Source organism: Carcharhinus amblyrhynchos, chromosome 7 (genome assembly GCF_965287045.1).
Source record: "Carcharhinus amblyrhynchos chromosome 7, sCarAmb.v2.hapA, whole genome shotgun sequence".
In the NCBI taxonomy this organism is placed as follows: Eukaryota; Metazoa; Chordata; class Chondrichthyes; order Carcharhiniformes; family Carcharhinidae; genus Carcharhinus; species Carcharhinus amblyrhynchos.
The window spans coordinates 103,243,187-103,257,668 of record NC_137330.1 but is presented as its reverse complement, the minus strand read 5'-3'; the positions used below and the strand labels follow the sequence as shown (position 1 = coordinate 103,257,668).

The window sequence follows — 14,482 nt, the reverse complement described above, 5'->3', positions numbered from 1 at the left end:
CACAGACTGTAACCAACTAGTCCACACTGTGAAATCTAAAACCAACACCTACTATTAGATGTGATTCTGTGATTGGGAAGCATTGACACGTGATGTCAAGCTCATTTTCCCCATGGCAATACCTCAGCCAATCAGAGTCAACTTGCCAACCAATGAGTTTTCTCCTATAGTATGAAGTGTTGTGACATTTGGAATTTGGCATTCTTGTTTATCCTGATGAGTGCAAAACAGAAAGCTTTTTCAGCAATATTCAAATACTTAATAGAAAACAAAATTAAAGAATAGCAAAATAATATACTCAGAGCATTGTATTTCTTCAGCATTTTCATTGGCATCTTATTTCCATTTTAACTTGGCAGATTAAAGAATGTTTTAACACTTACTCCTCCATGGGATGCAGGTGTCACTGGCAAAACCAGCATTCTGACAAAGAGCCTAAGGACTCAAAACATTAACTCTGTTTCTTTTCTGACAGATACTGCCAGACCTGTGGAAGTTTTCCAGCGTCCTCTGTTCTTGTTTCAGATACCAGCAACTGCAGTTTCTTATTTATTCATTGCCCACAGGTGCAACACGGTGGCACAGTGGTTAGCATTGTTACCTCACAGTGCCAGGGACCTGGATTTGGTTCCCGACTCGGGTCACTGTGTGTTGGCGTTTGCACATTCTCCCTATATCTGAATGGGTTTATTTCAGGTGTTCCAGTTTCCTCCCACAGTCCAAAGAAATGTGAGTTAGGCGGATTGACTATGATAAATTGACCCTTAGTGCCAGAGGGATTAGCAGATTAAATACGTGGTGTTACAGGGATAGGGCCTGGGTAGGATTGTGGTTGGTGCAGACTTGATGGGCCAAATGGCCTCTCTCTGCACTGTAGGAATTCTATCCTAGTATCCTCGACAAGGTGGTATTGAGCTATCTTCTTGAATTGTGGCATTCCAGGTATTGTAGGAACACACAGAATGCTGTAAGGTAATAAATTCCAAGATTTTGACCAAGCAACAGTGAAGGAACGTTGATTCAGTAACTTGACTTGGAGAGGAGCTTTCAGCTGGTGCTGTTCCTGTGTGCTGACTGCCTTTGTTCTTCTAGGTGATAGAGGTCGCAAGTGGCAAATGTATTTGGAAATAAGAAGTTACATTATTTAGTAATATATACATCCAGTTTAGAAACACCTTCAACGATTCATAAAATAATCTTTTTTGAAACAATAACTACACGTTGCTTTGCCAATTTACTTAATTGCAGCCTCCATTTATTTTGTTAAGAATGTTCGCAATTTATTTTTAAAATGTTGAAATCTGCTGCCTGAAATGGGGGTGGAAGCAGATTCAACAGTTACTTTCAAAAGAAAATTGTTTGTCATTGAAAAATAATTTGTAAGTCCATGGGATAAAGGGGAAGAAGTTGGATGAATTAGGCAGCTCCTATTGTATTATGGTTCTCTGTGTAACACGTAATGAAGAGATAAACCTGTCCAATTTTCTCAAATTTGCACTCAAAGATTTGGATTTGCCTCAGCACCTACTGGAATTGAATTGATTTATTATTGTCACATATATTCGGATACAAGGAAAAATATTGTCTCTTGTGTGTTGCACAGAAAAACATACTGTTCATAGAGTACACAGGGGAGAAGGATAGGAGAGGGTGCAGTTACAAATACAGTGAGGAGAAAGATCAGCTTAATATAAGGTAGGTTCATTCAAAAGTCTGATGGCAGCAGGGAAGAAGCTGTTCTTGAGTTGGTTGGTATGTGTCCTTAAACATCTGTATCATTTTCCTGACAGAAGAAGGTAGGAACATATCCGGGTTGCACGGTATCCTTATTTATGCCGGTTGCTTTCCCTAAGGCAGTGTGAAGTGTAGATGAAGTTAATGGATGAGAGGTTGGTTTGCATAATGGGCTGAGCTACGTTCACAACACTTTGTAGTTTCTTGCAGTTTTGATCAGAGCAGGAGCCATACCAAGCTGTGATACAACCAGAAAGATTGCTTTCTATGGTGTATCTGTAAAAACTGGTGAGAGTTGTAGTTGACATGCCGAATTTCCTTAGCCTTCTGAGAAAGTAGAGGCATTGGTAGCTTCCTTAAGTATTGCATTGACACGACGGGGGTGGGGGGAACCAGGACAGATTGTTTGGTGATCTGAACATTGAGAAACTTGAAGCTCTTGACCATTTCCACTTCATCACCTTTGATGTAGACAGGAGCAGCATGCCCTCTGCTATGCTCCCTGAAGTTGATTACTATCTCCTTCATTTCACTGACATGAGAGATTATTGTTGTTGCACCATTTGTAGATATTCAATTTTAAGACAACTTTTGTAGCTAAGTTACACCTTTGCATATACTTAACATTCTTCAAATTTAGATGACTTGTTGCCAGATGGCAGCGCTGAAATAGGGCAATCAAATCAAACACTGTTCCCGATAAACTTGATTTGATTTATTATTGTCATATGTATTAGCATACGGTATTGTTTCTTGCATGTTATACAGACAAAACATACCGTCCATAGAGACGGAAATGAGAGGGTGCAGAATGTAGTGTTACAGTCATAGAATGAACTTTAGAAGCATAGAATGAGAGTAAAAGATAGAATTAGAGGGTATGCTGGGCTTGCAAGACGTTGCCTTGCTCCAGCACCATCTTGAGAAGGTCCCTCACTTCCTCGACAAGTACATCCACTTTATTAACTTTCCTTTCACTTTTTGTGCTTTTCCTTAATTTTTTCTCTCTGTCCATAATCAGAATCTTTTCATGGTATGGAAGAATTTCATGATCTCCACACAGGACAGGGATGGCAAGGTGGCACAGTGGTCAGCACTGCTGTCTCACAGCACCAGGGACCCACATTCAATTCCAGCCTCCTCTCTGTGTGGAGTTGTATGTTCTCCCTATGACTCTGTGGGTTTCCTCTGAGTGCTCCAGTTTTCTTTCACAGTCCAAAGATGTGCAGGTTATATTTATTGGTTATGCCAAATTGCCCCTTACTGTAAGGGAAATAGCCGGGTAAATACAAGGGGTTATGAGGATACAGCCTGGGTGGGATTGTGGTCAGTGCAGACTCGATGGGTTAAATAGCTTCCTTCTGCACTGCAGGGATTCTATGTAAGTATGTGTAAATCCACACAGTCACCCGAGGCTGGAATTGAACCCATGTCCCTGGTGTTGTGAGGCAGCAGTACTAACCACTGTGCCGTCCTGTTGGTGTCTCTGAAGTGCAGTGTTATGCTGGAGAGCAAAGGTTGGACCTATCTTCATTGAACTCCCAATTTCAGTCACACGATTGCAAGGAGATGCTAATAGAGATGACAGGCACTGCAGCATAGGGAGAAGGAATAAACTGTTGACATTAGGCTTATTAGAAATAGAATGACCATCATATAATTGTGTGGCAACTTTAATATATTAGATTTCCCCAATGTCCTTCACAGGAATGTTGTCAAACAAAACTCGATAGAGCAATAGGAGGAAATATTGGGAGCTTGGTCACAGAGGTAGTTTTTCAGGAGAATCATGGAGAATTGGGAAAACGCAAATTCCAGTACCTACAGCCTAGACAACTAAAATTACACCCAACAGTGATGGAACAACGAGTGACAATTGGTGGATGCAGAGACCTTGCAGTGCTGTTGGGCTGGAAGGGATCGCAGAGCTGGGAAGAGGTGAGGTGGCAGAAGGATTTGAAAACAAAAATTAGAATTTAATCGAGGCATAGGCTGGAGTCAATGGTGTGAGTTAAGGCACAGGCAACAGAGTTTTGGATGATCTCAGGTTTATGGAGGTAAAATGTGGAAGATCAGTCAGGGATTCTTTTAAATTCCACCCAGATTGTGACCAGGTGGGCCAGCCTATTATCTGTCTGGAACTATTATTGTATTGCTTCCTGCTCGCTTACATTACCATAAGGGATACTTAAACCTGGGAGCAAGTTCACCCATTCAGTTCCAGGATGTGAGGGACCTAGCATGAGCTACAAGAAAATGTGGGAGAGGTATAGAGGTTTACAGCATGGAAACAGGCCCTTTGACCAATGAGAAATATTCATTTAGGATTTCACCCATCTCTTGTGGATCGGCAGATAGATGACCTTGTTGATCCTTAAGAGGCTCTACTCTCTCCCGAGGTATTCTTTTGCCCTTTATGTATTTGTAGAAGCTCTTTGGATTCTTCAGAATGAGAGATTAACTTGTGTATAGTGAAAGGTGGCAATAATGCAGGTTAGAAATGCAGCACACTGCATAGACCAGAACTGCTGAGAGTACACTACTGTCACTGATCTGCAGTGTAATTAGGTGGAAGACATCATTACTAATAGTCCAGTTAGCAACACAAACTTTATCAACAAGCCTCAGCTAAAAGGAAGCCAGTTCTATTTCTAAAGAAAGTGATAGTTTATAAAGAAGCTCCAATGGATGTTATGTGAAATTAAAACAGGCTCATCTAATCTTCCTGAGTGATTTCCTCATTCTGAGCAAGTTTTGGAAAGACAACATCAAACATGATTTTTAATAATAACTAACCTGTGAAAGGAAACAACTCGCTGAGCGAGAAAAATGTCAAATAAATTGATGATTAAAAACATGGGGAATAAGATGACCATTAGAGTGTGAAAGCATGAGAGTTTTTGCATCCAGCTAGTCTCTGGATGCTCACTCACTCACTTATCCACTGTGAGAGTGGGTGTCAGTGCCTCTGGTGCGTGGGGTTGGATGTGAATGAGAACCCTGAGGCTGGGAGTGATTCAGACGCAAACACACACCCTTCACTCTCATACGCACACACACTCATGCCCTCAAGCACAGACCCATACACGTACTCACCCCACACACACATGCACCTACGCACATATCCCTTGCACACGCACTCACACCACACATGCACAACTCATCCCTCCACACACACACCCATTCACCCCTCAACCACCCACTCACTCAGCCGCCCTCACACCCAGCCACCCTTACACTCATTACTCCAGAGTCTCTGACACTCAGCCTCTTTCACACTTAGCCTCTCTCACACTCATTCCTCCAGAGTCTCTCAACCTTCATATACTCACAGGTGCCAGTGTTTGCCACTCCACCAATCACAATCTGCTTTTCAATAGTCGGCCTATTAGCAGCAAACACAGGAGAGAGACTATCATTGGAGAAACAGTCTCTTTCAGAAATCTTCAAACTCACTGACCTGTCTTACCAGCATTTTCAACAATCACTCCATGGGCCACAGAGAAGGGCTTCTCAGGACTCACAGGGGTGCTTCTCAGGACTCACAGGGTTTCTCATGCTGCTTAGCGATTCCCAGGTTGGCTAGTCAGAATTAAAGGCATTTTGAAATTCAGAAAAAAATTTGCAATAAAAGATACATTTGGTATCTTCACATTAGAAAAAAGACATTACTGAGTTTAAAGAAAAACACATGCATGGGATGCATGAAACCTTCTCAATTGTAGATTTATATCTACATGCAAGTAGAATCGCAGAGACTTTTAAAATGATCCATGAGTGAAGAGAATACTGATACTGCTGTTTTGTGAATATGTAGTGGAACCTGTATGTAACATGGAACAAGCAGCAGCTGCCAGTTAATTTACATTTCTCAGTCAGTTATCAACCTGATTGCATTTCATATTAACACAGACTCACCACCTCACTCACTGAACTTAAATATAAACATTTTGGACACGTTTCGCTTCAACTGTACAGAACACAAAGTATCAAATAAAAGCACCAGGTATAATTAATGCCCTTTATTCTACATTTGGTTTGTCATAAATGTTACTTTTCATTCAATGAGAAATAAATAAGTGTTCATCTTGACTGGGACATTTACAAGCAAGGAGTTTAGAAAGCTTCAAGCAGTGACCTATTATAACCTTGGACTGAAACTTCCAAGCATAGGCAATCACTGTCAGATCGCTGCTCCTATTATTCCTTAACACCAACACGGAACTCCGCATTTCTGGTCCAAACTTGGGAGCTGACTGTTTGAGCCTGTTTTGGAACGTCCTCCTCCGTGGTGTAGTATCTTCGGGGAAAGCCACATCACATTTTAAGTTGCAATATTCTGGGAAGTCTTCATTCAGTAACACAGTGAAAACCTTTGGGGCATATAAATAAATCGCTGTTCAGTGTGTTAGTAGGGTGAAAGGGTGCATAATGCAGTGCAGTAGTGAGGTGGGTAGTCAGCGACAGAACGGGAAGTTCCGGGTGTTGGAGGATGGGGGAAGTAGGAGAGTCAGGAGTGAGGTGGGGGGAGGGGAGGTGGAATCAAGTGTCAAGAGAGCGGTTTGAAGGCTCGAAGATGTAGGGAAGGTCAAGGGGGATGAAGAGAATTGAGGAGGGGGGGGGATGAGTTGTATTACCCCGGAGTTAGACTAGTTTTGTTTTCAGTCTAACATTTCCAGGATAATTATCCAGGTAAGAGATTCAGAACACCCCAAAGTCTCGGACTCTATCTCAAGAATTGGAATTTTTTTTTGGAGGGGCCCAGGGGGCAGGGGAACGGCCCATCAGAAGTTGAAACTTCCCGGGAAATTCCCATGGATCCCTTGCATTGGGATTTCCAAGGGGGTCTCATCTGGAGTATATCTCGTATTCGACTAGCCAGGGACCAGAAGATCGGGTGTTTCACTTGCGCGAAAGCTTTGAGTCGGTGGTCCAACTGCAATTGCTACATAACTGCTTTATATTGCCAGGATCGTGGAAAACACTTCAATAAGTTGATGTGACACAAAACTTCGAACCAGCGCATATCTCAACTGTTCATTCTAAAGATGTATTGAATCAAGCTGAGCCATTCTTGCCTTCTTTTGAATGTAATATCTAATTTGAAATGCGAGATAGAGTCAGTTGGCAATAAAAACAGCAGTTTGTTTGCAATAAACTACACAACACATAAAATGTTATACACGTTGCTACTTTGGAACAGGGCAGGAGTGGTTTTTAAAAAGGACGAGAGAACTGGCAGTGACAGAAAGCAGAACAATAGCAGGGAAAGATCTGAAAAAGTGACGCGGAGTTAACTCAGAGGGAGGAGCACAGCTGGAGGAATTTAAAGTAAGTATTTAATTTATTGTACATCTTTTAATTATAACTATTAAACCTAAATAAATAGTTAAAGAAGTAAATATATAAATAATCAGAGAAATTAATTAGCTCTAAATGGATAAAATAAACTAAGTCGAGGGTACCAACATTAAAGGGATCCAAACTGCATGAAATAAATATCTCGTACACATAAATAAATAATCAGAGTAATTAATTAGATCTAAGTGGGTAAAATAAACTAAGTTGAGTATATCAACATTAAAGGGATCCAAATGCATTAAATATCTGATATACATAAATAAATAATCAGTGTAATTTAATTTGATCGCAAACTAATCCATCAACTAATTAGTACTAGACTTCATGTGATTCCATTAGCTGGGGAAATGAATTGCTGTTAACAGTAAATAAATATTAGAGATGGCATTGTGTCTGGGCTGCAGTATGTGGGAGTTTTGGAACAGTGTAACGATCCCAGATTGCCACATTTGCAGGAAATGTTTTCTGTCTTGAGATACTCTGGCTCAAATTCATTGAGCTGGAGTGCGCGCTACAAGCACTGTGGCATATAAGTGGGAGGTGTATCTGAATGGTTTCTCCAGAACACATTCACACACAGAGAAACATCTAGGAGCAGCAGGGTGTTTAAACCGGGGGCAGATTTACAACGAAACACATTGTGCCCTGTCACCACGGGGCCCGAAATGACAAGAACCCCCAAAATGAAGACTGAGTCTCCCGCAGCTAATCAGCGGCAGAACCACTTTGAAATCCCTTCCAGAGTTTACATGGCAATCACTCGGTGAAGCCAATCACAGAAAAGGGGGCAGCTCTTCACCGGCACGATCACTGATTGGAATTACATTACCCATACAACTTGTGGGGCTGTGTGCCGGGGCAGAATGGAATCAGGGGAGCTCTTAGGTCTAATCTCATGATCTGCTGAACCTTCATCTCTTTGAGGGTTTTCCTTATATCAGACGTAAGTGATTTAGATGAACTCATTTAAACTACATTTCTAGAAATGAATACCTCTTGCTTTACCAGGCCCATAACATAAGAACATAAGAAATAGGAGCAGGACTCGTCTCTGACAAGGAGCCAGACACATGAACTATGACCTGTGCCGTTGTTTACACCTTGTAAAAGTGTCCTACTTGCTTTAACTGTATTTTTTCTCCAGTGCACGTGTTAAGTGACTGACATGAAACCAGAGTGAATTTATGAATAAACAGTGCTTTTATTTAAACCAATGAAGCTGGTTGCTGTTATTAAAGTTGACCACATATTCTGGCAGCTAAGAAATACCTCTTCTTCACCAGACCACACCGAGTGCGGATGGTAAGGTAAAGGGTAGACCATGTCTGTAACACTCAGTATTTACCAGGGAGACTGACAGCGTGGATAGAGAGAGGGGGCATAAGTAATAAACTCGTCAAACATAAAGGAGAGAAAAGAGAAAATGCTGGAAAATCTCAGCAGGTCTGGCAGCATCTGTAAGGAGAGAAAAGGGCTGATATTTCAAGTCCAGATGACCCTTTGTCAGCTTTGACAAAGACTCGAAACATCAGCTCTTTTGTCTCCTTACAGATGCTGCCAGACCTGCTGAGATTTTACAGCATTTTCTCTTTTGATTTGATTCCAGCATCAGCAGTAATTTGCTTTTATAAAGAAGAAAAAAGCCTGGGTTTAATGATTATGAATCTGTACTTATCTGGAGCTGTTAAAATTAACATTTCAATTTGCATAAACCCTATATGAAATATAAATACATAATTTAAAGGAATTCATGCAGCATTAATTCCTCCTTCAAATCTTCTCAAGTATAACTTCTCCCCATGTTTAACTCCATTCCAGAATAGTTCTTCCTTCAGTGAGATTTTCCATGACATTTCTCAATGCCATTCTTCAAAAGCTCAATAGGGGAGCGACCTAATTTAATTAGAATTATTGTCACATTTGATTGATTTTTGATTTATTTTTGGCGTACAGTGAAAAGTTTTGTTTCTTGCAAGCTATACAGACAACATATACCATTTATAGAGGATATGGGGAGAAGGAAAGGAGAGGGTGCAGAATGTAGTGTTGCAATTACAGATAAGCGTGTCATTTTAATATATAGTTAATCCATTCGAAAGTCTGAGGGCAGCAAGGAAGAACAGGTGGCACGGTAGCACAGTGGTTAGCACTGCTGCTTCACAGCTCCAGTGACCTGGGTTCGATTCCCAGCTCGGGCCACTATCTGTGTGGAGTTTGCACCTTCTCCTCATGTCTGCATGGGTTTCCTCCAGTGCTCCGGTTTCCTCCCACAGTCCAAAGATGTGCAGGTTAGGTTGATTGGCCGTGCTAAAATTGACCCTTAGTGTCCTGAGATGTGTAGGTTAGAGGGATTAGCAGGTAAAATATGTAGGGATATGGACAATTTCAATCTTTTTGGTCTTGGAATTGGTGAGTTTGGTTTGAAAGTTCAGTCATGCAGACTGAATATTTCCAAATTTCAGAGCCTCCCAGGCAGGCAGGGGATGCATGCCAACTAAAAGCTGGAAGTATGTCAAAGAAGCAAATCCGTGTGTTCCCCAACCAGAACCAATGGATGAACAGGAATATCCACCGCTTACTGAAGTCCAGGTCTGAGGCATTCAAGTCAGATGACCCTGACCTATACAAGAAAGCCAGATACGATCTAAGGTGATCCATCAGAGTTGCCAAAAGACTGCACAGGACCAAGTTAGAGTCCCAGGCTAGCTACCCCGACCCCCACCAACTATGGCAAGGTCTGCAAAATATAACAGGCTACAAGATGAAGGCACGTAAAATCACCAGTTCCAAAACACCTCTCCCTGATGAGCTTAATGCATTCTACGCCCATTTTGAGCAAGAGGTCAGAAAGCATGCCCTTCACTCTGGAAACCCTGGATGAATCTGCATCTGCGGTCACCATTGCAGATATCAGAGCAGCTTTCTTGAACATCAATCCACAGAAAGCAACTCCCTGGATGAGGTACCCGGACAGCTCCTGTGCGGATCAACTTGCAACTTAACAGACATCTTCAAACTCTCTTTACAACAATCTGAAGTCCCTATCTGCTTCAAGAAGACGACTATCATCCTTGGTGCCTAAGAAAAACCAAGCAATGTGCCTTAATGACTATCAGCCGGTGACTCTGACATCCATCATTATGAAGTGCTTTGAAAAGCCAGTCATGGCACGAATCAATTCCAGCCTCCTGGACAACCTGGATCCACTACAGTTTGCCTATTGCCGCAACAGGTCCACAGCAGTATCATTAATTTACCTATACCCCCAACAAAAGGAAAAAAAAGTTCCTTGAAGATTGTGTTTAAACCGTTTTATTTGCGGGGTTTAAATATACAAATATTTTGTAGAGCCTTCCCTGAGGATGTTAAATTGATGAATACAGCCCACACTGGGAGACTGTATGGAAGGAGTGCATTTGACACAGCATGTGGCCTTTTCTTGTTCGTGATTTCTTACAGTTGTCTTCGGAGCGACTTAGGTGAGAGGTCATACTTCATAACATGGGAACAACACCAAGAGGAAGAAGTGCAGCACAAGAAGAGAGGATTAATCAGGAAGTAGTGGTTAGATGATATCAAATTTGGGTTACTCAATGGAAGCTGATTGTTAAATTCAAGACAACTGCACACCAGGTTTGGCCCATGCAGTCTTTAAAAACTTTGTATGGAAGAAGGTCAATGGTCCTATGAACAAAGTGCCAACAAATAACGTACAAGTCCACCTCAAGTTCTTATATTAAACTAAAATTTGATTGGTTGCTGAATGCCTTTGATAGATTTACAGTTAAATTTGCTTTTCACTCAGTTGTCACTTCTTTCCCCTGTCACCTTCATTCCAGTATTGTTCAGTTTGCATTTCCGTAAGCCGTGAAATCGTGCGCTGAAATGCAAATACTTCTTCTGCTCCAGAAAAAATGGAAATATCTTCCATCTTCGCCTGTGGAAAAATGGAAATAAATGGGGGTCAAAATCTTCTTGACATGAAGGCAATTTTTATGACCTGGAGGCAGCTTCCACACAGGCATCAAATGTATTTTAACAGTTACAATTTAGATTATCATTTCACAGCAATGGATTGAACTAGTTGATAACATGTTAATGTCGATGGATTAACAGTAGCAATGAAGACAACATTACCCTGGCCACCAGGAGAACTCCACTTCTCCTTCAATAATGTCTTTATTCAACAAAATATCAACATTCACCTGAACGTACATGGGACCTCAATTTAATGTCTCTATTCTGGACACATTTACTACATAGATATATGTAATGGGGCCTGGTTAGCCCAGTAGGTTAGATGGCTAGCATGTACTTCTGAATAATTCTCACAACACAGGTTCGAATCCCAATCCAGCTGAGGCATTCGTCTCTTCACCCTGCCCTCTCAAAGTGGAAGCCAATGGCAAACTATCACTGAAAAAACTGCCAAGGAAATGGTTCAGGATGAAGCATCGGCAGACAATAAGCCAAGGATATGTCTTCAGGTAGATCACTCATGAATATGTTAACGAATGAATGAAAGTAAGTAATAAAATCATTTTCAGACAGGCACCAGGTTAACATCTGATATGAGCACTGAAATGTAATCAGAACCTCTGCAGGAAGAGAAGGTTAAATCTAACTAATAGTCCAGAATGAGTTGACACACAGCATTCCTGATGTAGGTTAAATGGGCTGTTTCATCAGAGGAGTTGTGAATGGAGCTGAAAACAACTAATATCAGCAAACAGCCCCAATTGTCTAATGCTGGAAGCAAGATCATTGAGGAATCAACTGAAGATGGTGGGCAAAGCTTGTTTCCTTGAGGAACTTCTGGGACTGCAACAACCATACACATATTCTTTTAGTAGCAGGTAGGACTTCAGATACTGGAAGGGTTCTTCTGACCCCTTCATTGACCCCTAAATCATAATATATACTGCAGTTAATTTAAAAAAATACACAGTGGTCTGAAACAGGTGTTCTGTCCAATTTGCATAAGCAAAGGGTCCAGTGCCATTTTCAGACAAAACTCTGCAAAAGTACAGGCTGCCCTAACGAATAAAACGTGCACCATTCTTTCTAGTACAAAACCAGTGGCTCTTTAAGTGTTCAGTTTACACCTGAAAACAGGCACTGAACAATCAAACTTCGGGACGTTGTATCATTCTGTTGCTTCAGCTTAGCCCTGTCTGTGTCTCTGATGCTGCCAAGTCTGTTATATAATTATACAATGAACTAGGTGAGATCAAACAACATCAGTCATCATGTGAAAAAGTTAAAGAAGTTTATTTATTAGTGTCACAAGTAGGCTTACATTAACCTGCAATGAAGTTACTGTGAAAATTCCCTAGTCACCACTCTCCGGCACCTGATAAGGTATGCTGAGGGAGAATTTAGCATGGCCAATTCACCTAACCAGCATGTCTTTTGGTCTATGGGAGGAAACCAGAGCATCCAGAGAAAACTGACACAGTCGTGCAGAGAACGTGCATAGTCCACACTGACAGTGACCCCCTGGGGATTGAACTCGGGTCCCTGGCACTGTGAGGTAGCAGTGCTAACCACTGTGCACCTGTGTCATGACTGAGAGTGAGTGCAGAAATCATGGGCTGGATCTAATGGAGCTCAGTATTTCCTGTCCCTGGTTAAAATGTCAGACTGGGTGTGACAGGGGTTGAGGGGAGGGGATGGATATTGGGGTGAATCTGTCCACCATCCCAACAGCTGTCCCGTAATGATTTATGAGAAGAGGTTGCGCCTTAGGGAGCTGTGAGCCATTGCTGGAGCTGCAAGCAATCCACAGTGAAAAGCTGGGACTGACAGGTAAGTTCAAGGTCAGGTGTCACAGCAAGGGGAATGAGGCTGGACAAGAGGGATGAATGGGAGGATACGGGGTTGGGTTCAGTAGTTTAGAGGGTTGAGTTAAAACAAGGGGCCTCAGAGCGCGTATCTCACTGATGGACCCCATCCCCAACCCCCAACTATTGCCTGACACCAGCCTATGCAGTTAAGGCTGCTGGGCTTCCTGCATGATGTGGGCCTCTCCCCACTGCGAGTGAAACCCTGGTGGCGGTAGGACGATACCGTTAAATAACTATTATTTAAGCCACTGTTTCTTCCAACAAGGTCATTCACTGGATTTTATATGCCTCCCCCCTTCAAATACACCAGGGGGAACATAAAATCCAGTCCTATGTTTTTAATGTAGATAATTGATAGAGTTTGCTGGATTTAAAAAAAATCTAATATATAGACCATAAATCTTAGATACTCAGCTAGTAGTTACCATATTTCTGACTGCAAAGTTTGGCAATTAATCTGCTGTGTTTCTAGTTGAATCAAAGAATCCCTACAGTACAGAAGGAGGCCATTCAGTCCATCGAGTCTGTACTGACCAGTATCTCACCCAGACCCTATTCCTGTAATCCAATACATTTACCCAGCTAATCCTCTGACACTAGGTTCAATTCAACACGGCCAATCCACCTAACCTGCACATCTTTGGATTGTAGGAGAAAACTGGAGCACACGGAAGAAACCCACGCAGACATGGGGAGAAAGTGCAGACTTCACACAGACAGTAACCCGAGGACAGAACTGAATGTGGGTCTCTGGCGCTGTGAGGCAGCAGTGCTAACCACTGTGTCGCCCAATTTAGAACTATGATTGAAAACAGTGGAAAAGCAATATGGAAATCAAACAAAATCAAAATTAGAAGGTCTATTTTGTAACATGACAGCCACCATTCTCCATTTACCAATTGACCCAATTATGATTAGAGTGGGTTTACCTACTCTAGAGAACTCTACGGAGCAGGATAACTGTGCAGTTTCCTACTGAGTGATGATGCCCCTCTCCCGGGAAGCAAAGTTGGTGTGCAGCTGACCTGCTTAACACACAGTTATAATGTGCTGCTTAACAAGGGCGATGTGGAACTTCATCCCCTCTGGAACTGCTGACCAATCTGACAGGCTAGCAACTCCATCAGTCCTGGGAGCACCAAGAAAGCATTAGTCATCACAGCTAGGACTGCGAGGAGCAAGTAGGCCAGTGGTTCCCCAAAGCTGGCAATCTGGGGAGAGTCTGGGGGGTTATGGCTGCAGGTGGGTCGGAAGAAAGTGATGGAGGGGGAGTACCATTTTGGGGGGGGAGGGGGGGGTGATCCGGATCAGGGCCCAAAGATTGAACCCCTTTCCTTCCCACCCTTTGAATAACGGAGTTAAAAAAATTAGGCTGCCCTTTCTTGTCTGGCTGCCCATACCAAATGTTTCATAGTGTGGGCAGTATATTATCAGGCTTGGGAGGTGATGGCCTAGTGGTATTATTGCTAGACTATTAATCCAGAAACTCAGCCAAAGTTCTGGGGACTCGGGTTCAAATCCCACCAAGGCAGATGGTGAGA

The 14,482-nt window shown here is 42.2% G+C and overlaps 1 protein-coding gene across 2 annotated transcripts in view; it reads right to left on the bottom strand.

Annotated features, from left to right (window-relative positions):
• Positions 1–10,391: 10,391 nt before the first annotated feature.
• LOC145345167 (AFG1-like ATPase) overlaps positions 10,392–14,482 on the bottom strand; it is a 129,455-nt gene continuing 125,364 nt past the window's right edge. For both annotated transcript variants that reach the window (XM_080192863.1, XM_080192864.1), the window contains one exon: positions 10,392–11,032. In XM_080192863.1, coding sequence (XP_080048989.1) covers positions 10,904–11,032 — 129 coding nt within the window. In that variant the 3' untranslated portion in view covers positions 10,392–10,903. The remainder of the gene's footprint in view (positions 11,033–14,482) is intronic.